The sequence below is a fragment of the Bos taurus genome, chromosome 8, assembly GCF_002263795.3.
Source record: "Bos taurus isolate L1 Dominette 01449 registration number 42190680 breed Hereford chromosome 8, ARS-UCD2.0, whole genome shotgun sequence".
Taxonomy (NCBI): domain Eukaryota; kingdom Metazoa; phylum Chordata; class Mammalia; order Artiodactyla; family Bovidae; genus Bos; species Bos taurus.
Genome location: NC_037335.1, coordinates 101555209 through 101577612, shown reverse-complemented (window position 1 = coordinate 101577612; position 22404 = coordinate 101555209). Strand labels below are relative to the sequence as shown.

Below are 22404 nucleotides of genomic sequence, written 5' to 3'. Positions count from 1 at the left end.
TGCCACAGTATTAGCCCTGCCCCCAGATGAGGCTTGAGCACTAATTCCATTGTGTGTCCTGGTGACTCAGAAGTAACAGATTTTCCAGTTAATCATTGGATGCAAAATCATCCTACTTTGATTTTTGTAAAAAAAGGCAAGAGAATGGCTGAGCTGGAAAAGTGGGATTCTGCTGGATTTTCCCCTCCCAGGCCTATGACAAGATCTTTTTAAGTGTGGAGAAGTTCAGAAAGCATCTCTATCTCCCAGTCTTCAAGTAGGATGGGCTATCAGAAAGAGATGTTGAGTTTCTCTTGTGGTTTCGTACATACTTGGCATGCGATGACGAGTGGCCCATGTCCCGGAGTCTGAGAAGTACAGTGAGCAGAGGAGAGGCTGGGGAAATAGATCTTTCTGCTGTTGTCATAGAATATTGATTCCCAAGTCCATAGCACAGGAGAACAGTCTGGGTAGTTGATCGTGGTATGGAGTGACAGCCCTTTCTGTGCTTTGTCTCAATGTACCCACAGATAAAGATGAGTGCCAGTATGGAGCCAGTGTGGTCTGTGGGAACCACACATCTTGCCACAACATACCCGGAGGCTTTTATTGCATTTGCCTGGAAGGATATCGAGCCACAAACAACAACAAGACGTTCATCCCCAATGACGGCACCTTTTGCACAGGTACTCAGGAAGGGGGTTGCAGATGGCATCGTGGTGATGGCCGAGGGTACCTGGTACCTGGGATGTGGAGGAGGGAGAGGGCAGGGCCAGGATGGGGTGTGATTTAAGGAAGGGACTCTCCTTTATTGATGGGGGATATTTGGACATGGACTGAGTATTAGTATCAGGGAATTATTGTTCATTTTGTTAGAAAGAATAGCTGTATTGTAGTATTTTAGGATAATATTCTTATTTTGGGAGCTGCGTGCTAAAGTATCTAGGAGTGTTATTATGAAGCATCTGATGTAGTGTTTATCTATAAGATACTTTAAATGGCAAAATGTGAATGATTGTTGAATCTTGGGGGTGGAGGTAGAACTAGAGGAGACTGTAATATTTTTTCGCTTGTTCTGTGTGTCTGAAATGTTTCATAACAAACAGCAAGGAGAGATTCTTTGAGATGGCGTGCCATCTGCAGTAGCCTTTGGAGTGACTGTGGTACTCGCCAGCTCTGTGCATACAGCCCCAGGGATGAGCTCTATGATGCACCTATTAGAGTTGTGGGCTTGTCTCCTGGAGGAATAAGCTGAGTGAGGAGCACAACTCTTAGGATCTCAGTAGCTTTGAAGGTCAGGTTTTGGATATATGTTGGTCAAATAAAAGGGATGGGCAAAGGCCTTCTAATTTTCAGTAGCTCCTGTTATTATTTTCATGATTGTATGTCATGATAATATAGCTCTTGGATTTTCTAAGGAAATCTTTGAACAGTAATGAGGAGGAAAGGCAAGAAAAGACTCCTGGTTCTAAGATGGTTTTGTGTAGACTTAATGATTCTTCTTGAGGAGGTCATGGCAACCCACTCCAGTATTCTTGCTGGGAGAATCCCATGAACAGAGGAGCCTGGCAGGCTACAGTCCATAGCATAACAAAGAGTTGGACAGGACAAGAGCAACTTAGCAGGCACAGTGATTCTTCTTAAAAAGCTTTGTGATATTTAAAGGTTTGGGGGAGACACAAAGAGAGAGGAAAGCATTTTTTATCTTTTTCCCAGGAACCTCAGGTTCTGATGCTCTGATTCATTCTTCCTCTTGACCTGTACCAAGGTAAAATTCCCTCAAAGGGTACATTTGATTTATTCTTGGCATGAATGAGCACGTTCCCTCAGAGAAAACATTTTATAATATCTTGTTGTTTTAGGTAGCAGATTACTTCCTACATGATTGCAGAAGTGCAGTGTTGCAGAATTAAATTAGGTGCCTTAAAAAAAAAAAACTTGGAAGATGATGGTTCATTCAATATACATTTTTCATGCGCTTCCTACGTGCCAAGGCTGTGCTAGTAGGAGGTGATGGCAGACAGCTAATTTCAGTATAATGTATTAGTCATGAGTAAGCAGAGGGCGCTTTCCAGAGTCTGGAATCCTTGGAGGCACTTACCTTGGAAGTGGGTGAGAGATGTGGTGCTTTCCGGAGGACTTAACACCTGAAATTGTGTTTTCAAGTCTGTGGGAGTTTGACAGGAAAAATTTTGTAACAGTATATTTCAGTATAGTTTCCAAGGATGCATTATGTTTTTTAAAGGATACGAAGAAGAAAAAGAAAGAAAGAAATATTATATGCAAGGGCCAAATAGATGTCAGCTTAGGAAGAACAGACCTTCCTGGAACAAAATCCTTATCTAGGCTCTGCTTCTATTTATTCTACTTCTTATAATTATTTGGTGACCTTCCCCTTTAAAAAAAAATGAGGTATAATTCATTAAACCACAAAATGCCCTCTTTTCAAGGGTACAATTCAGTGGTTTTCAGTATAATTCAAAAAAGTTGTGCAACAATCTCCACTATCCGATTTTAGAACCTCCTTTTAACCCTCAAAAGAAACCCCATATCCAATGGCAGTTATTCCAATTACTTTTTTTTTTTTTTTTTGAGGCCTTTATTTATTACTTTGTAAAACCTGATGGATGACTTTTCTTGATGACACTGAGTTTCTTCCAGAATCACAGTTTCACAGAAACACTAGTGGACTTTAGGTAGGGCAGAAGCTTTAGCAAGTTTGGGGGTATCAGCAGTTATCTAGTGCTTGCCTGGAACCGGAAGATTATAAATCCCAGTTCTTGAATTCTGAGAAATTCCTGTGACTTGCTGTTCATTGTACTCTGCAGGGTTCAAGTCAAGTTCAGGAGCTGTTGCAGGTAGGCCTCCTTGGATGTCACTGAGTATAGATGAGGGCTGAGCTGCAGCGGTTCTAGCGCTGGAGAACCCACAGACGTTCTGGTCCCCAGGCTGCCCCTGGAACGACTCCTGGAGATCATGGAAACTTTGCAATGAGCCACAACCCAGGGGAAGAAGCTCTATGGCACTTGCAGCGTGAGGGCATTCCAAAATGCCGGAGGCCTGGACAAAGAAAGGCGTTATTGTCCCTCATGATGGTCTTCATTTCTTCACATCCTTGCCAACACTGGATAATATCAATAACAGTCCCCATCTTAAATGGGTGTTTGTGTTCCTCTAATGTGGCTTCCTAAGATATAGGTTTCTGAGCTGAATTTGGTGTTTGAGGAGGGACTGTGGCCTCTGTTTTAGAGCATTTAAATGAAAGAGGAGAGTGAAAAAGTTGGCTTAAAGCTCAACATTCAGAAAACTAAGATTATGGCATCTGGTCCCATCACTTCATGGCAGATAGATGGGGAAACAGTGGAAACAGCAGCTGACTTTGTTTTTTTGGGCTCCAAAATCACTGCAGATGGCGATTGCAGCAATGAAATTAAAAGACGCTTGCTCCTTGGAAGGAAAGCTATGACTAACCTAGACAGCATATTAAAAAGCAGAGACATTACTTTGCCAACAAGGGTCTGTCTAGTCAAGGCTATGGTTTTTCCAGTAGTCATGTATGGATGTGAGAGTTGGAGTATAAAAAAAGCTGAGCACCAAAGAATTGATGCTTTTGAACAGTGGTGTTGGAGAAGACTCTTGAGAGTCCCTTGGACTGCAAGGAAATCCAACCAGTCCATCCTAAAAGAGATCAGTCCTGGGTGTTCATTGGAAGGACTGATGTTGAGGTTGAAACTCCAATACTTTGGCTACCTGATGCAAAGAGCTAACTCATTGGAAAAGACCCTGATGCTGGGAAAGATTGAGGGCAGGAGGAGAAGGGGGAAGACAGAGGATGAGATGGTTGGATGACATCATCGACTCGATGGACATGGGTTTGAGTGGACTCCGGGAGTTGGTGATGGACAGGGAGGCCTGGCGTGCTGCAGTCCATGGGGTCGCAAAAAGTCAGACACGGCTGAGCCACTGAACTGAACTGAACTGAAATCTAGCATTTAAATCAACAAGCCGTGTGGCCACTCCCCTGCCAGCATGCTCATTGTTCATGGTCAGGGTCAGGTGTGGGTTAGGAGTGGCTTGTGCTCTAGGGAGAGCTGAGTCAGTAGAGAGGTGAGGCCCATTCACATATTGGCTAACAAGTATTGAGGACCAAAGATCAAGCAGGCACTGTGTTAAGTGCTTTCCACGTGTTTTATTTAATTTGTGCCAAAAAACCCTACTATAATGAACTTCATTTTATAGAAGTGGTTTAGAAAGTTTAAAGAACAGACATTAGTAGAACTAGTAGGTAGCAGAATCAATTCTCCAACCTGGGTCTGTTTGACTTTCAAATCCATGAAAGAATTTTAAATATAGAACATCCAGGGCTCTGGGATGAGGTCAGAGTGTCTTGCTCGGTTTTGCTTTATTTTCTACCAAAGAATGGTTCTGGCTGTGGATAAAGTTAAATAATATTATATATAGAATGAGGCATAGGGAATTTCTCCCTTGATTAGTTAACTATGTTAATATGGTTGCTCAGAACATTTTTTTCTTGACAAGCAAACATGTTATAACCTTGGAGACCCAATGGAATCTACCACTACATGGAGAGTTTGTCCTGTTGAGCTTAACATGTCTATCCAGTCAAGACCTAGAACAGTTTAGTAAAGGTATTCTTTGGGAGCATTAGGAAGTAGCAGAGGATTAAATGTGAAAATCATGTCGTACTCATCTCAGTGATATATGGTAAATACATCTAGACTTCCTTAAGGCAACTGATGTTCCTGACAATCTCTGTGGATGAGACAGAGAATTATTGATTGGATGATGTTAAAATTAGATTGTAAAGGAAGAAACAGTGTGGCGTAGTGTTTACGGATATGGTCTCAGAAGCCAGACACATGGCTTCTGATTCTAGCCTTTCCACTGTTTAACCTGTGTGGCTTCAGGTTAACCATTCAATGCTTCAGTTACTTCATCTGTAAAATGGGGATAATAATAGCATCAACTTCTCAGGGGTTTTGTGAAGAATAAATAAGATGGAAAATAATCATGAATAAATGACGAAGTGTTTAGAACAGTGCTTGACATGCACAAGATGCCATGCAGGAGTTATCGTTATTAACAGTCATTATAACAATTATTGTTATTAGGCTGTTGAATGACTGTACACAAAGAAAACGGATTAATGCCTGCAGTGACTCATACAGAGCTAATCAGTAGCTAGAAACTCCAAGTGTTTTCCATACCACTGCATTTTTGCCTTATAATACTTGGACCTTTTATTTTTAGTAGCTCCTGAAAAATTAATTTATTCCTACTCACTACCTTTGTAGGAATCTGGGGCAGGTGGACAGGCTGGAAAATGGTTTCTGTGTTAAAAATGTATACATAAACACATTTTACAAATTCCTCAGTGGGGAAAAAAAAAATCTTACTAAGCTAAGATGATGGATCCAGTCTAGGAACACAGTGCTGAAATCGTTTCTAAACTTCGTACTAGATTGAGATTGATTTTAAGAATCCTTTCTTAACAGTTACCCAAACTTCCATGATTTTGTTATCAACAATGTCTGTTGAGTTTGCCTGGTGGCTCAGTTGAATCTGCCTGCCAGTTCAGGAGACACGGGTTTGATCCCTGGTCTGGGAAGATCCCGCATGCAAATAAGCCCATGTGCCACAGCTATTGAGCCTGTGCTCTAGAGCCCGGGAGCTGCAACTGCTGAAGTCTGTGCTCCCTAGAGCCCGTGCTCCCTAGAGCCTGTGCTCCCTGCTCCGAAACAGCAAAGGCCACGGTGATGAGAAACCTGGACACCTCAACTAGAGAGTAGCCCCTGTTCAGGGCAACTAGAGGAAAAGCCCACAGAGCAACAAAGACCCGGCACAGCCGAAAGTAGATAAGTCAATACAATTATAGAAAAAAGAGCAAAAAACAATGTTTGTTTGACTGGTTTCACTTCTCACCACCCTTTGTTGTGTTTTATGACGTCTTCTCCTTTCTTGACAATATTTATTCTGATTTTTTTTGTCAGTAGTGTGGTTCTTGAGATCATTCATGTTCTAAAATGTCATTCCTTTCCTTAAATATAGCACAATGTTTTGCTCTCTTTTCCTTAGAACTCTGTACATATTACTCCTGTACTATCTGGCATTTAGTGTTTCAGACAAGAAGTCCTGGGTCAGATTGCTTCTCTTTTCCTCATAAATTACTATTCCCTTCTCTCAGGAGGTTTATAGATTTTTCTCTTCTTCCCTGAAACCCAGAATGACTCATTTTTCAACATTCATACCTGTCACCTTAAAAGGCTATTTTTATTTGAATACAAAACTGGTGCAGTTTTTCTTTTGATATTAAATTTTTATATATATACTCCATTTTCTTCCATAATTCCTTTTAAATAGATATTGAATGTTTTGGGTCTGTCCTCATATAATTTTTTTGTCCCATAGTTTCTGTCTTAAATAATTAATTTTTCTATGTGTTTTAGAGAATTCCTTGAGTTGAAATTTGTGAATTTATTTTCAGTGCCTCTATTGAGCTTTTATTTTTGGCATTTGTATTTTGTTTTAATTTCCAAGACTTCATTTTTTTTCCCCTCAGAAATTCCCTTTTTCATTAATACAGTATCTTCTTCACCTAATTTGGATTTCAGCATCTCTTCCTATGTCAGGAGTGTCTTGGTTATTTCTTACTCAGTAACTCTACTCCTCCCAGCCCACAGCTGCCCCCAGATTTAGTGGTTTAAAACAACAATTGATTATTTGTTGCAATTCTGTGGCTAGGCGGTTTTGTCACTTGTATGCACGTATTCAAGAGGTGGCTGGATTAGGTGGCTGATGAAAGAAGGCCTGTCTCACATACGGCCCGGTTGGGGGGTGTGTGTGTGTGTGTGTGTGTTCAGCTGTGTCCGACTCTTTGCGACCCTATGGACTGTAGCTCTCCAGGCTCCTCTGACCATGGCATGGAATTTTCCAGACAATACTGAAGTGGGTTGCCATTTCCTACTCCAGGAGCTCTATCCATGTCTCTTGCGTCTCCTGTGTTGACAGGTGGATTCTTTACCATTAGCGTCACCTGGACCTTGATTCTAGCTGTCAAGCAGGCCACCTTAGTTCTCCTTCATGCGGTATCTCATCTTTAGGGCCTCTCTGACTGGCCTGTCTCTCAAGCACCGCAGCCTGGGTTTTCTGTAGCGTGGACGCTGGATTCCAGCTGAGGGAGAGAGGAAGCTGCCAGGCATCGTCTAAGGCGATGTCCAGAGCAGGCGCCATGTTGCTTCTGCCAAGTTCCGTTGGACAAAGCCAGTCTCAAGACCAGCTCAAGAGGAGGGGAAATGGATTCCATTCTTGATGGGTGGAGAGGCAAGAAAGGAAGGGAAGAGATGTTGACAGCCATCACTGGAGCCCATTTCCCACACAGTTTCCCAAAGATGTAGGTTGATCAGAATTGGTCCCTTGGGTCTCCTCCAGCAACTGAATGAATTACTGTTTCCCAGACAACAACCAGCTAGCAATGAGGTAGGTATTCCTTGGTCCAAAACCCAAAACCAAACAGACTAGTATATAGACTATTTGTTGCTAAGTTGCTTCAGTTGTGTCCGACTCTGTGTGACCCCATAGACGACAGCCCACCAGGCTCCCCCGTCCCTGAGATTCTCCAGGCAAGAACACTGGAGTGGGTTGCGATTTCCTTCTCCAATGCATGAAAGTGAAAAGTGAAAGTGAAGCCGCTCAGTCCTGTCCGACTCCTAGCGACCCCATGGACTGCAGCCTACCAGGCTCCTCCGTCCATGGTATTTTCCAGGCAAGAGTGCTGGAGTTGGGTGCCATTGCCTTCTCCAATAAAGACTATAGTGAATTTTAATAAAATCACTAAACAGAAATATGAAAGGATTCTGAGATTATAGTCTTCCTTTTGGGTGGGGGCATTGTTAAAATGTTATATTTTATTTTTTAAATGAAATGATAGTGTTAGTTTTTTGGGGGAAAAAAAGACTTTACTGGAAAATTAGAATATTTGTCAAAGAAAAGAAATGCAAGAAGGCAAAGTGGTTGTCTGAGGAGATTTTACAAATAGCTGAGGAAAGAAGAGAAGCAAAAGGTAAAGGAGAAAGGGGAACATAATACCCAACTGAATACAGAGTTCCAGAGAACAGCAAAGAGAGATGAAAAGGCCTTCTTAAGTGAACCATGCAAAGAAATAGAGGAAAACAATAGAATGGGAAAGACTAGAGATCTCTTCAAGAAAATTGGAGATATCAAGAGAACATTTCATGCAAGGATGGGCATGATAAAGGACAAAAATGGTAAGATTAAGAAGAGGTGGTAAGAACACAGAAGAACTATACAAAAAAGTCTCAGTGACCTGGATAACCATGATGGTGTGGTCACTCACCTAGAGCCAGACATCCTGGAGTGTCAAGTCAAGTGGGCCTTAGGAAGCATCACTATGAACAAAGCTAGTGGAGGTGACAGAACTCCAGATGAGCTATTTCAAATCCTAAAAGATGATGCTGTGAAAGTGCTGCATTCAATATGCCAGCAAATTTGGAAAATTCAGCAGTGTCCACAGGACTGCAAAAGGTCAGTTTTCATTCCAGTCCCAAAGAAGGGCAATGCCAAAGAATGCTCAAACTACAGTTGCACTTATTTCATATGTTAGCAAGGATATGCTCAAAATCCTTCAAGTGAGGCTTCAGCAGTGAACTGAGAATTTCCAGATGTACAAGCTGAGTTTAGAAAAGGCAGAGAAACCAGAGACCAGATTGCCAACATTTGTTGGATCATGAAGAAAGCAAGGGGATTCCAGAAGAATATCTACTTCTTCTTCATTGACTACACTAAAGCCTTTAACTGTGTGGAACACAACAAACTGTGGAAAATTCTTAAAGAGATGGGAATACCAGACCACCTGACCTGTCTTCTGAGAAACTTGTATGTGGGTCAAGAAGCAACAGTTAGAACCTTACATGGAACAACTGAGTGCTTCAAAATTGGGAAAGGAGTATGATAAGGCTGTGTATTGTCACTCTGCTGTTTAACTACTATGCAGAGCACATCATTCAAAATGCCGGGCTGGATGAAGCACAAGCTGGAATCAAGATTGCCGGGAGAAATATCAACAACATCAGATATGCAGATGACACCAACTCTAATGGCACAAAGTGAAGAGGAATTAAAGAGCCACTTGATGAAGGTGAAAGAGGAAAGTAAAAAAGCTGGCTTAAAACTCAGTATTCCAAAACTAAGATCTTGGTAGCTGGTCCCATCACTTCATGGTAAATAGAAGGGGAAAAAGTGGAAGCAGTGACAGATTTTATTTTCTTGGGCTCCCAAATTATTGGATACAGTGACTGCAATCATGAAATTAAAAGAATTTTACTCCTGGGAAGAAAAGCTATTACAAACCTAGACAATATATTAAAAAGCAGAGATGTCACTTTGCCGACAGAGGTCCGTCTAGTCAAAGCTATGGTTTTTCCAGTAGTTCATGTATGGGTGTGGGAGTTGGACCATAAAAAAGGCTGAGTGCTAAAGAATTGATGCTTTTGAATTGTGGTGCTGGAGAAGATTCTTGAGAGTTCCTTGGACTACAAGGAGATCAAGCCTGTCAATTCTAAAGGAAATCAGTCCTGAATATTCATTGGAAGGACTGATGCTGAAGCTGATGCTCTAGTACTTTGGCCACCAGATGCAAAGAGCTGACTCATTGGAAAAGACCCTGATGATGGGAAAGACTAAAGGGAAGAAGAGAAGGGGGCGACAGAGGATGAGATGATTAGATAGCATCATTGCCTCAATGGACATGAACTTGAGCAAACTCTGAGAGATAGTGGAAGACAGAGGAGCCTGGCAGTCCACGGGGTTGCAAAGAGTTGGACTGCTGCTGCTGCTGCTAAGTCGCTTCAGTCGTGTCCGACTCTGTGCGACCCCATAGACGGCAGCCCATCAGGCTTCCCCGTCCCTGGGATTCTCCAGGCAAGAACACTGGAGTGGATTGCCATTTCCTTCTCCAATCCATGAAAGTGAAAAGTGAAACTGAAGTCGCTCAGTCGTTTCCGACTCTAGCGACCCCATGGACTGCAGCCCACCAGGCTCCTCCGTCCATGGGATTTTCCAGGCAAAAGTACTGGAGTGGGGTGCCATTGCCTTCTCCGAAGAGTTGGATAGGACTTAGCAATTGAATAACAACAACAACATCATCAACAATATCAGTTCTTCCAAAACTACACGTCTTTGAAATCCCAGAGTCTGGGAATAACCAGATTTTCTTCAGTCACACTGCCCCTCCTGTCCTCTGTCCCCCTGATAGTTCTGGCAAATGTCCTGGAAAAAGTCCCCTTTTACTTAAGGTACTTTTCTTTCTCTAAGTGAAATTGGTGTGTCTGTGGCTCTGATGGAGTTTCTAAAGCTTTAAATTTTGTTCACTAAGCCAAATCTGAGGGTAAAAACTGCTAACTTGCAGAAAGATTTCTTTTTTTCAGCCTCTGAATGATTGTGTGGTTTTTACTCCTGTACCTGCTACCACTGGCAATCTTCAATCAAAGGGAAAAGTCTGCTAAGAAGCATGTCTTATCCTTCTTGAAGGCTGTTTTAAGCACTTCTGGTCTTGGTAAAATTAGTGAGACCCTTCTAAGTGCCTTCTTTTCTTCTTGCTTTATGCTCATGAAACATTTTTCACTCTGGTCTAAGCTGTTTTGTATTAGGAGTTCTTCAGATATTTTAACATGAAGTTGATGCCAGCCTTATTTTATAGTAATTTAATTTTTTAGCATACTTCTTTGGGTTCATTTTGTTGGTTTGTCAAGAGAGTTGGTAATAGTGTTTTCAGAACACATTGACAAATATTTATTGAGCACCTCTTGGTGCCTATGATATGAAGGACACAGCAGAAGAACTCTTAAGGAGTACAACAAATTTGTGATACAGTTACAAACAAATGCATCTGCTTAAAAGTGTAGATTGAGAGTGTGAGAAGTGGCTATCAGGAAGAATGGATAAAGAAGATGTGCCACATATACACAATGGAATATTACTCAGCCGTTAAAAAGAACAAAATAATGCCATTTGCAGCAACATGGGTGGATCTAGAGATTGTCACAATGAGTGAAGTAAGTCAGACAGAAAAGGAGAAATAGCATACAACATCCTGTATATGTGGAATCTAAAAAAAATGATGTAAATGAACTTACGAAACAGAGACTCACAAACTTTGAGAATAATCTTATGGTTGCTGGGGGGTAGGGAAAGGGATAGTTTGGGAGTTTGGGATGGACATGTACACACTGCTATTTTTAAAACGGATAACCTACAAGGACCTACTATCTAGTTTAGGGAACTCTGCTCAGTGTTATGTGGCAGCCTGGATGGGAGGGGAGTTGGGGGAGAATGGATACAAGTATATGTATGGGCGAGTCCCTTCTCTATTCACTTGAAACTATCGCAATATTGATACTTGGCTTTACCTCAATACAAAATAAAAAGTTAAATCCCCCACCACAAAGAAGAAATGGCTGTCACAATGTCCAACCCTTTTCCCTTTTTGTTTTTCTCTCCCTTCTTGTATGGGTCTCAAGACATAGATGAGTGTGAGGTTTCCAGCCGGTGCAGACGTGGAGGACGGTGTGTGAACACTCGTGGGAGCTACGAATGCTACTGTATGGATGGGTACTTGCCAAAAGGTGGACCTGAGCCTTTCCATCCGACCAGAGATGCCACGTCATGCACAGGTGGGTTCCTGCCAAAGAATGCAGCATCCGAAGGTGAGAGTCTGTTGATGACTCTCCTGCTCTGAGCCTAAGTCTAGGAGTCTATGTGGAGGATGTTGGTGGGAATTTGTGTTTTGCATATTTATAACCTATAAAATTAAGTAATAGTCATGATAGAGGGGGCTATATTAAAGTTAAAAAAAACTTTAGGGGTTTTTGTAGTTAATAGATATTCAGATATTAACCATTATATTAGATAGTAAACACAGCTAATCTGGTAAGGACCAGCATCTCAAAAGTTACCAAGGAAGTTGAAAGGCTTATATATTTTAGGATATTGTGCAAAACGAAATTTATACTTTGTTGGGCTAGGCGTCTCTCCATTGTTGTTTAGTCCCTAAGTCATGTCTGACTTTTTTGCAGCCCTGTTGACTGTAGCCCACCAGTCTCCTGTCCGTGGCATTTCCCGGACAAGGATACTGGAGTGGGTTACCATTTCCTTCTTCAGGGGATCTTCCTGACTCAGGGATCGAACTCACATCTCCTGCATTGGCCGGTGGGTTCTTTACCCCTGAGTCACCAGGAAAGCCCATAGGCTTGTCTTTAGTTAGTGTAAATTAGCGAGAGTTGATTGCCAGATCCTTTCAGTTTTGTGCTGTTACTTGTGGAAGACCAGATGACTGAATAGAGACACTCAGTGGAAACGTGCCCAAAGTCTTGTAGAAATGAGTCAGTCTATTTTAAAATATGACTCGAGTGTGTATGTGTGAGGGAAGAGAGGATAAAGTGAAGATGGAAAAAGATTATGTATTTTGAAAATACATGTTTATGTAGTAACAAGTTTGACATTAATTTATTTTCAGAAATAGACTGTGGGACCCCTCCTGAGATTCCAGGTGGCTATATCATAGGAAATTATACCTCTAGACTTGGCAGTCAGGTTCATTACGCTTGCAAAGAAGGATTCTTCAGTGACTCAGAAGATACAGCTTCAAGCTGCACAGCCATGGGCACGTGGGAGTCCCCCAAATTAAATTGCCAAGGTGAGTTTTTGCAGAGGTCCAGCTTCCCAGCTTATAGCATCTGGAGGCTGTTTTCTTATTTCTGTCTAAATCTCTTCTTGGGATAATGAATGAATTAAATAAATCCAATAATTTCCTATTGATTCTACTAGGTTTCAGTTGGTTCTCTTGGTATTTAAAGGAATAATATCATCTGCTAATGATGATAATTCCATCTTTCATTTTCCCAGGTTTACAATAGTCATGTTTTTCTCTTAACTGACCACTTAGCTAGTGTTTTCAGAGCAAAAGTTTAAGTAGTAGTATTGACTTTGAATTTTCTTTCCTTATTCCTGACTTTCATGGGAGTGGTTTGAGTATTTCATTATCATTCATGATTTTGGCTTTCTGATGTTACCGACATCTAGTTATGCTTTTATGTACCCTGATAGAGTGCTATGTGCTAAATTCTGTTCTAAGCACTCATTCAGTCCTTACAATATCCCTATGAGTGTGTACTATTATTATCGCACTGTACAGATGGAAAAACTGAGGCATGGAAAAGTTAAGTACTTTGAGGTTATCGAACTAGTGATAGAGCTGAAGTTTGAACTCAAAATTCTAGTTCCTGGGGTTGTATGCTTAATCAGTCTGGTATACTCCTCCTGCTTTTGTGATGGTGTTGGTTTCTGGTTTGTTTTCTACTTTTGTCTTTTCATCATGTTACCAGTTTTTGGCTATATATACATGATATTAAGGAAGTATTTATCTATTTCCATTTTACTGGGGTTTGTATTATTTTTATCATGTCTTTTAAGCATGTATTAAGGTGATCATGTATACTTTTCTCCTTTTAACCAGTTATATGTTGGTCTATATTATTAAGTTTCCTAATAATGATCAATGCTACTTGCTGGAATGGATTCTTCTGGGTCTTTGGTGTTTTATTCTTTCAGTCTGGATTATATTTGCTAAATTGTATCTAAAATTCTTGCATTGATATTCATAAGTAAGATTGGTCTATTTTCTTTTCTATGCTATCTTTGGTGGTATAGTTATTAATGTTATTCTAGATTTTGAGAAAAGAAAGTGAAAGCATTTCCTTCTTTCTATATTCTCTGGAATACAATAAACAGGATTTTTGAAGACTTCATCTGGAAAACCATCTGGATGTGGCACTTGGGGAGAGGTAGTCCTTGGGATATTAAAAAAAAAAAAAAAGAATACTTACTGGTCCTGTTTAAGTTTCCTATTCTTTTTGATATTCATTTTGGTAATTTACATGTTCTTAGAAAAATCATCAATTTCAAATTTATTTGCAGAGAGAAGGGTAAAGCACTCACTTACTTTACACTCAGTTACTTTTTTATTTCCTGTAGTTATATGTGTTATAATACTGAAATATTGGAGACAATTTCAAATGTCTATTGATAAAGAAAGAAATTAGTCAAATAAATCATAGCATATACATGAGATGGAATATTCTATAGCTAATCTGTTGAAAAGAATGTTTACTGACATAGGTATATTAATAGTATATTACTGAATTACAAACTATATGAATAATATGCCCTTAATTTTGAAAATTTTCATATATACGTATGTTTATGAAAAAGTTCAGAAAGCTAAACATTAAAACATTAACTGTGCAGAGGAATTCCCTGGTGATCCAGTGGTTAGGACTCTGCACTTCCACTGCAGGGGGCATGGGTTCCATCCCTGGTGGGCGAACCAAGCTCCTGTATTCCATGCTGCTGTGCTTAGTCGCTCAGTCATGTCCAACTCTTTGTGACCCCATGGACTGTAGCCCTCCAGTCTCCTCTGTCAATGGGGATTCTCCAGGCAAGAATACTGGAGTGGGTTGCCATGCCGTCTCCAGGGGATCTTTCCAACCCAGGGATCAAACCCAGGTCTCCCACACTGCAGGCGAATTTTTTACTGTCTGAGTCACCAGGGACGCCCCCTGCATGCCTTATGGTGCAGCCAAAACAAAGCAAAACAAACCCCGAAAATGTTATTGAAGGGATTTTTTTTTTACGTATTAGACAAAGTAACAAAGTTGTTTCCATTTTGGAAAAAAGAAAATAAAGCAATTTTCATGGAATTTATTGTGTAGCTGAGAAACCTCAGTGATGGACTTGGCTAAATTAATCCTTTTGATATTCTGATTTGCGATTCAGGCTCTAACGAACTCTGATAATTGTCATCCTGAGGGTTAAGAAATTCTAAAAGTACATTTTAGTTCTCACATTGTCTTTCTGTGGATCAATTAAAATACAGAACTGAGATTAAAATGTGCCATAATGCATGTCAAAGAACTCCCTAGAGATTTACGTAAGAAACTTCATATAAGACAGTTCGTATTACTTTGAAAATCAGTCGTCATCCAGATTATTGAACTGAGAATGTAGAAAGTTAATTTAGAGAAGAGTGCTTGTTCCATTCCCCAAAGAACTGTCACTTAGCGGGCCTTCATTTCTTCCTTCCCTCCGGTAATAGCTGTTCCCTGTGCTTGCTGACACCCTCCCCCGCGGCACCACATGGCCACTGGCTTCGCCCTGCTGTGCTTTCTCTCTAAGCTCATGCCTTCATATTTATCCTTCTTCAGTCTTCTATGGGGCTCCAGAATCTGGGCCCTGTGCCAGCCGGCACTGTATTTTTAGTTGAGTGTTATGAAGCCACAGGAATTGGGAATTCCACTGAAAACACTAGCAAACTGTGAACTTGGATGCTGAAGAGCAGGTACTTATGAAAGGAGCAGCTGTGTGGTCCAGATGGCAGCGTGTATGTCTGATGATGGACTTCCCCACCAGAGAAGGTACAGTTGGTGGGTCCTGCTGTTTGCCTTCTCCCAATTACTGGAGGCTCTGCTGCTGCTTTGGTGAGGGGGGATGGAGGGGGGCTGTGACATAAGTTCCCTGTTCAAGCAGTCCTCAGAAGTGGATGATGGAAGGGAAGATGACATCTTCCAAAATAGGTAAGAATTTGTGGAGACGTCCATCACACATTTCCAGCATCTCTCTGGAAAAGACAATCTCTAGCTTGCATTTCCTTTGTTGTTCAATTTCTAAGTCATGTCTGACTCTCACCCCATGGACTGCAGCACGCCAGGCTTCCCTGTCCTTCACTGTCTCCCAGAGTTTGCTAAATTTGTGTCCATTGAGTTGGTGATGCCATCCAACCACTTCATCCTTTATTGCCCCCTTCTCCTGCCCTCCATCTTTCCCAGCATCAGGGTCTTTTCCAGTGAGTCAGCTCTTCACATCAGGTGGCCAAGGTATTGAAGCTTCAGCTTCAGCATCAGTCCTTCCAACAAATATTTGGGGTTGATTTCCTTAGGATTGACTGATTTGATCTCCTTGCTGTCCTAGGGATTTTCAAGAGTCTTCTCAGCACCACAGTGCTTCGGTGCTCAGCCTTCTTTCTGGTCCAACTCTGACACCTGTATACAACTACTGGTAAAACCATAGCTTTGACTGGATAGACCTTCGTTGGCAAAGTGATATCTCTGCTTTTTAATAGGCTGTCTAGGTTTGTCATAGCTTTTATTTTGCTATTATTATTTTTAATTTTCAGAAAAGGTGCCAGTTGTAAGGGACAGCTTAAAGAATTTGAGTTTTTAAAAATTCAGCCAAGCCAGGAGCAAGGTGAGGGAGTCACTTTAACCACATTATCATTAGCAACAAATCCAGAGTCCAGATCTGACGCTATACTTGATAGATCCTGTGCCTAGGCAAGTCTGGAATCTGGAAGGAGAAAAAACCAGGTACACCAGGAACTATTCTATAAGAGTGAATTCTTAAGTATCATGTAAGAAAAATGGGTAGAAACTTAGAGAGTTCAGATGGAGAGACGGGGCGGGTCAAGGATGAGGTGGCATTTGCATTCTTCCGTTTGGGTAGTCTGCTTCCTGTGCAAGTGTCTAGAGACAGTGGTTAGCAGTGTAGGTAGACCAGTTGAGGGTTCTGGGACCATCTAGGTTTGTTCCCATCCTTTTTGGGGCCTTATCTTCCTTTCGGGCTGGTAGTTCTCACCAGAGTGTTTCTGGTACTGAATAGTCCCTTAAGAATCCACTTCTATGCTTGCTTCTCCTTGCTTAAAACTCTTCTAAAAACAGTGAAATGGCCACTACTCCTAGAGTAAGATCCTTACGCCTAACGATGGGTTTTTAAAAAAAATATTTGTTTAATTTATCTAGTTGGCTGTATGTGTTCTTAGTTGTGGCATGCAGGATCCAGTTCCCTGACTGGGGATCAAACCCAGGCTCCTTGTACTGGGAGCGCAGAGTCTTAGCCGCTAGACCACCAAGGAAGTTCCATAACCATGGATTTTAAAGCCAACATGGGTCTGGTCCTTTTGTGTTTCTGTACGGGTTACGTCTCCCAATATTCTCTCCCAACCAGTATGTCTCTTACCAGTTTCAAGGCCTTTTCTCTCTACTTGAAAGAATTGCCAATCTGCTTTAAAAAATTGTTATTGTGGTAGACCACACATAATATAAAGTTCACCATTTTAGCCGTTTATAAACCATTTATAAACGTACAGTTCAGTGGCATAAAGTGCATTCACAGTGTGTGTAACCATCGCTGCTGTCCATTTGCATCATCCAAAACAGAAACTCTGTACCCATTAAAAAAGAATCCCCCATTCCTTCTCTCGCTTCTACTTTCTGTCCCTGTGAGTTTGTGTTATAGTTACCTCATATGTGTGGACTCATACAATACTTGTCTTTTTATGTCTGGCTTATTTGACTTAACATGATATTTTCAAGGTTCATCCATGTTACAGCATGTATAAAACTTCATTCATTTTTTTCCCTTTTAGTTTCATTGAGATGTAATTAACACACATCACTGTATAAATTTAAGGTGTGCAGCATAATGATTTGACTTACATACACCATATCATGAAATGGTTGTCACTGTGAATTTAGTGCCGATTCATTGTCACACACAGATACAACATTAAAAAAATAGAAAATGAGGGGAATTCCCTGGTGGTCCAATGGTTAGGACTCTGCACTTCCACTACAGGCAGCCCAGGTTTGATCTCTCGTCAGAAAACTAAGATCTCACAGGTCAGCTAAATAAATACATAGAAGCTACACACTGGATGTTTCCATTAAAAAAAAAGAAGTAGAAAAATGAGTTTTTTTTTTCCTTGTGATGAGAACTTTTAGGATTTACTCTCAACAATTTTCATATATAATGTATAGCGGTGTCAATTTATCACTTTGTACATTTCATCCCAGGTACTTATTTATTTTATAACTGGGAGTTTGTACCTTTTGAAGAACGTCATTCCTTTTTCAGGCTGAGTAATTTTCTATTGTACGTACACTCCACATTTTATTTCTTCATTCATCTGTTGAGGGAGGCTAGGTACTTTTTGCACAGCAAGCTCCTTTTCATCTTTCAAGTTTCAGCTTTGATGTCATTTCTGACATCCTGTTGCTTAGGATGTAAGTGTGTTGTTTATTATTATTTTTATGGGACAGACTGATAAAAAATCAGTCTGGGAGGACATCAAGCATGCATCTTCTTCAGTATCATCTCTCTGCCTCCTGGCACAGTGACTGGCATACCTAAGGCCTGTGGAAGCACCCCAGACCTCCCCCAAAAGGTGGCAGAGATGATGGCAGACATAGTGGAATTGGCTTCTGAACCACATCCTGGCTTATCCTGTGGCTGAGCCTTGCCGAAACCCTGGTCTCCTCTTTTCCTGATTCCACATCTTCTTACTCTGTCTTCTGCACCTTCATGCCTGCTTCTCACCTGGCATGACATTTCTGTGCTTTGCTAACCCACAAACAAGGCTCTGGGGCTGACTCTTGGTTTCCCCATCTCCACACATGTGGCCTCCAGGATGGATGGCACAATCCTGTGGGCTGATTGCAGAGGCAGGGTTTCTTCTTTGAGTTGGTTAACAAAGGTGGGACATGGTTTCGCAAGTCTACTCACAGCTGAACCAGAGCTTGAAGGTTTACAAGGTTTTGCTTAAACACTGTTTCGCTTGCTTTTTAGAAATGCCTTCTGAGGTGGTTACTGTTTTTTTTTTAGTGAAAGTCGCTCAGTCATGTCCAACTCTTTGCAACCCCATGGACTGTAACCCCATGGTCCGTTGAATTCTCCAGGCCAGAATACTGGAGTGGGTAGAGTTTCTCTGCTCCAGGGGATCTTCCTAACCCAGGGATTGAACCCAGGTTTCCCACATTGTAGGCAGATTCTTTACCACCTGAACCATAAGGGAACTAGTTTGGCTTTATTTCCCATTTCATAAATATTCCATTTACAACTAATAATGGGTATCATTTCCCATTAAGAGTTAGAGCAAGGAAATGACTTACCTTATGTCACCAGCTTAGACATCAAGTTGAAAACCCGAAGCACCTTTCCAGAAGGCAAATTCCATATACAAGCAAGCCTTAGTGAGCCCTGGAGGTGGGAGGCAATGGTGAAAGGCTGGAGGGCTCTAGAAGGAGAGAGACGCTGGGGCAAACTTACCTTCCTGCCCAGTGTGGTCTTGAACCCACCCAGAGGGATGTATGTTGTTGCTGAGTCAACGCTTCATCTTTTAAGATTTTCTTTGTGGAGCCCAATCTCATCTCTACACAGTTGGGGAGTGTTTGAAAAAGCTTTGGCATAAGTTGGAATACAAATGACTGCCTTCAGGGGAGGAGTGGCGGACAAGTTTCACCGCACTGCTGTCTCTGAATTTTTAGTAGTGTGTGAGGATTCTGGGACCGACCACACCCAGACTTAGCAGGGAAGAGCGCTGAGATCAGCTCCTGATGCCTCTACCTGGGTGAGAGAGGAGGGCGTGGTCACACACTTTGTGTTTAGCATCTGTGTTCCGGGTGATGGGACTTTTTGCTCCTTTGAAACTGATTTTCTGGGTCCTCACTGCATACTGATCTTTTTTTTTAATTTACTTTTTTTTAAAGTAGTGTTAGTCACTCAGTCGTGTTCGACTCTTTGCGACCTCATGGACTATAGCCCGCCAGGCTCCTCTCTCCATGGAATTCTCCAGACAAGAATATGGAGTGGGTAGCCATCCCCTCCTCCAAGGGATCTTCCCAACCCCGGGATCGAACCCAGGTCTCCCACATTGCAGGCAGATTCTTGACTGTCTGATCCACCAGGGAAGCCAATTTTTAAAAAAATTATTTAAATTTAAAAAATGTATTTATTTATTTATGACTGGATCTTCGTTGCTGCCTGCAGGCTTTCTCTAGTTGCAGTGAGCAGGAGTTACTCTTCATTGCGGTGCACAGGCTTCTCATTGAGGTGGCTTCTCTTGTTGCAGAGCACAGGCTCTAGGGTGCACAGGCTTCAGCACTTTGGCGTATGGGCTCAGTTGTTGCAGCCTGAGGGCTCTAGAGCACAGGTTCAATAGTTGTGGCATACAGGCTTGGCTGCCCCACAGCACGTGGAATCTTTCTGGACCAGAGATCGAACCCATGTCCCCTGCATTGGCAGGCAGACTCTCAACCACTGGAGCACCAAAGAAGTCTCCCTATTGATCTTTAAAAACTGTCTTGACTTATACTGGCTGCGTGCAACAAATCTCTTGTGTGATCCTTTTGCCAAGTAAATGCCATTAAACATATCACGTACAAATGTTTGGAGTCATGTGAGTATACAAAATGAATAATGACATTGATTGTAAGACTCAGGGTGATGAAACATGAACTCTAGAATCAGAAAGTCTTGTGTGAGTTTTGGCTAAGCTGCTCAGTGGTTCCATCACCACCTCTAGACTTCTCCAAACTCCAGCTGCCTTCTGTCGAAGGGGGAGAAATTATTGTCACCCTAGAGTTATTATTACGTTTTAAGGAGATAATGATTAAAAGTGTTTGGCATTGTGCTTGATGCAGAATAGCTGCTGGGTAAGTGTTTGCCATCAGAATATGAGAGTCATAATCTAGACAGGTTTGGCTGGTAATTTTTCTAACAAAAATTCTAGGTCTTTCTGAAACATCCTACTATAAAATGGGAAGGTCTAAAATTTTTTAGCTTTCACTTTACCTGATTTATTGGTTTTTGATCCATGTGTTCTATTTACAGCTAGAACAGTTTTAGTGTTATTTTTTGAAAAAAGATTGTTATGCAGCTAGCTCAAAGCATCAAAAACCATTTCACCTCTTCAAGTGGAAGATCTCTATAAGAAATATACTGATAAACTTTTTCATTTTCCTTCCAGCACTCACGCTTTTACCTACCCTATCACCTCCTCTGATGTTTCTGAAGTTTTCAGATTCTACCTGTTTCCATATTAGACACTATTTGTTGACAGTAAGTGTTTTTATGTGAAATGGAAAAAAATTTTTTTCCCTCCAAATGATCTGTGGATACGATCTGAAGGATAAGTATTGAGGTTAAAGTTCATGGGAGACTTCAGAATACAAAATCCACTAAAAAGTAATTTTTTTCTTTCTACCATCTTAACGGCAAGTAGACTTTTTGGTACTAATGAGTTCAGTGACAGCAGTTCATAAGCTGCTTATAAGAATGTGCTTCATGGGATTATGTAACCCTCCCATTTCCCTTGGATGATTGTGATATGATTTTCTGAATTCAAGTTCTCATATTGCAATGTTAAGATTTCAACCCCAGCATCAAATATGTATGTAGTTTAATGCCCAAGTGATCGTGAATTAACTATATTTGGCCAGATTCAGAACATGTCATAAAGTGGGTGAAACTTTGTCATAAGGCTACATTTATATTTCTTACATATAAACTTCACCAGAATTCTGGTTCAAGATGGTGGAGTGTGCTTCATCTTCTTCTGAGAGAGCAGTAAAATCAGAGCTAACTGCTGAAAACTGTTAACAGGAAGATGCTGGAACCCACTAAACTTCACCAAAATTAATGCTCATAATAATATTAATAGCTCACATGACTATAGGGGATATTCTAAATATATAGGATATAGATATAGCTCACAAAGAGCTTACTGTTAAGAGGAGAAGAGAACAGTTTTACAAATGAAGAGTATAGGTATAAGTGCTGAATTATCAGATCTAGAGCATGAATGTAGTGTAGACTCGCATTCACCTACCTGGACTGCTCGGGCCCTTACAACCTATCATGTTACACTAATTTCCACGTGTTACAAAGCTTCTGATTTGATACTGCATGCTTCGTGCTTAGTTGCTCAGTCATGTCTGACTCTTTGCTATGGACTGTAGCCCACAAACCTTCTCCGTCCATGGATTCTCTAGGCAAGAATACTGGAGTGGGTTGCCACGCTCTCCTCCAAGGGATCTTCCCAACCCAGGGACTGAATCCCTGTCTCTTAGTTTCCTGCAATAGTAGGCAGATTCTTTACCACTAGCACCACCTGGAAAGTCCCTGATTTGGTACTCGGCACAGTAAGGGACTTATTGTTGGGTAAACGTGAAAATTGACTTTAATGTGATTTTCTTTCATTTTCATCCGTGTAGCTGCCCTTTTGCTAGAGTTTTTCATTTAGTAGTTTATTTTTCTGGGAATAAGAAATAATTATTTTTCTGGGAAGAAAAAAGTAAAACAGGTTTTTCTTTTTTTTGGGGGGGGAGTCAATATTAATAAGTAGAATAGGTCAATCATTCATTCCCTCAGCATTTGGCAAGATGTCTGCCTCAATTTGTGGACATTATTGGTCATTTTTTTTCTTTCTCAGCTTGGTACTTATTGGTCTCTAAAACAGTCTTAAATTAAGCCTTATATTACACTGTTATTTCTATCATCAAT

General features: G+C 41.1%; 1 protein-coding gene across 7 annotated transcripts in view; it reads left to right on the top strand.

The window, feature by feature from the left end:
- Positions 1-22404, top strand: part of SUSD1 (sushi domain containing 1) — a 154855-nt gene that overhangs the window by 36506 nt on the left and 95945 nt on the right. For all 7 annotated transcript variants that reach the window (XR_009495750.1, XM_002689945.7, XM_059889564.1 and 4 more), the window contains 3 exons: positions 510-665; positions 11535-11687; positions 12530-12709. Coding sequence is in view for 6 of the 7 variants with exons in the window: in XM_002689945.7 (XP_002689991.2) it covers positions 510-665; positions 11535-11687; positions 12530-12709 (489 nt within the window). In the remaining variant the exon portion in view is untranslated. The remainder of the gene's footprint in view (positions 1-509; positions 666-11534; positions 11688-12529; positions 12710-22404) is intronic.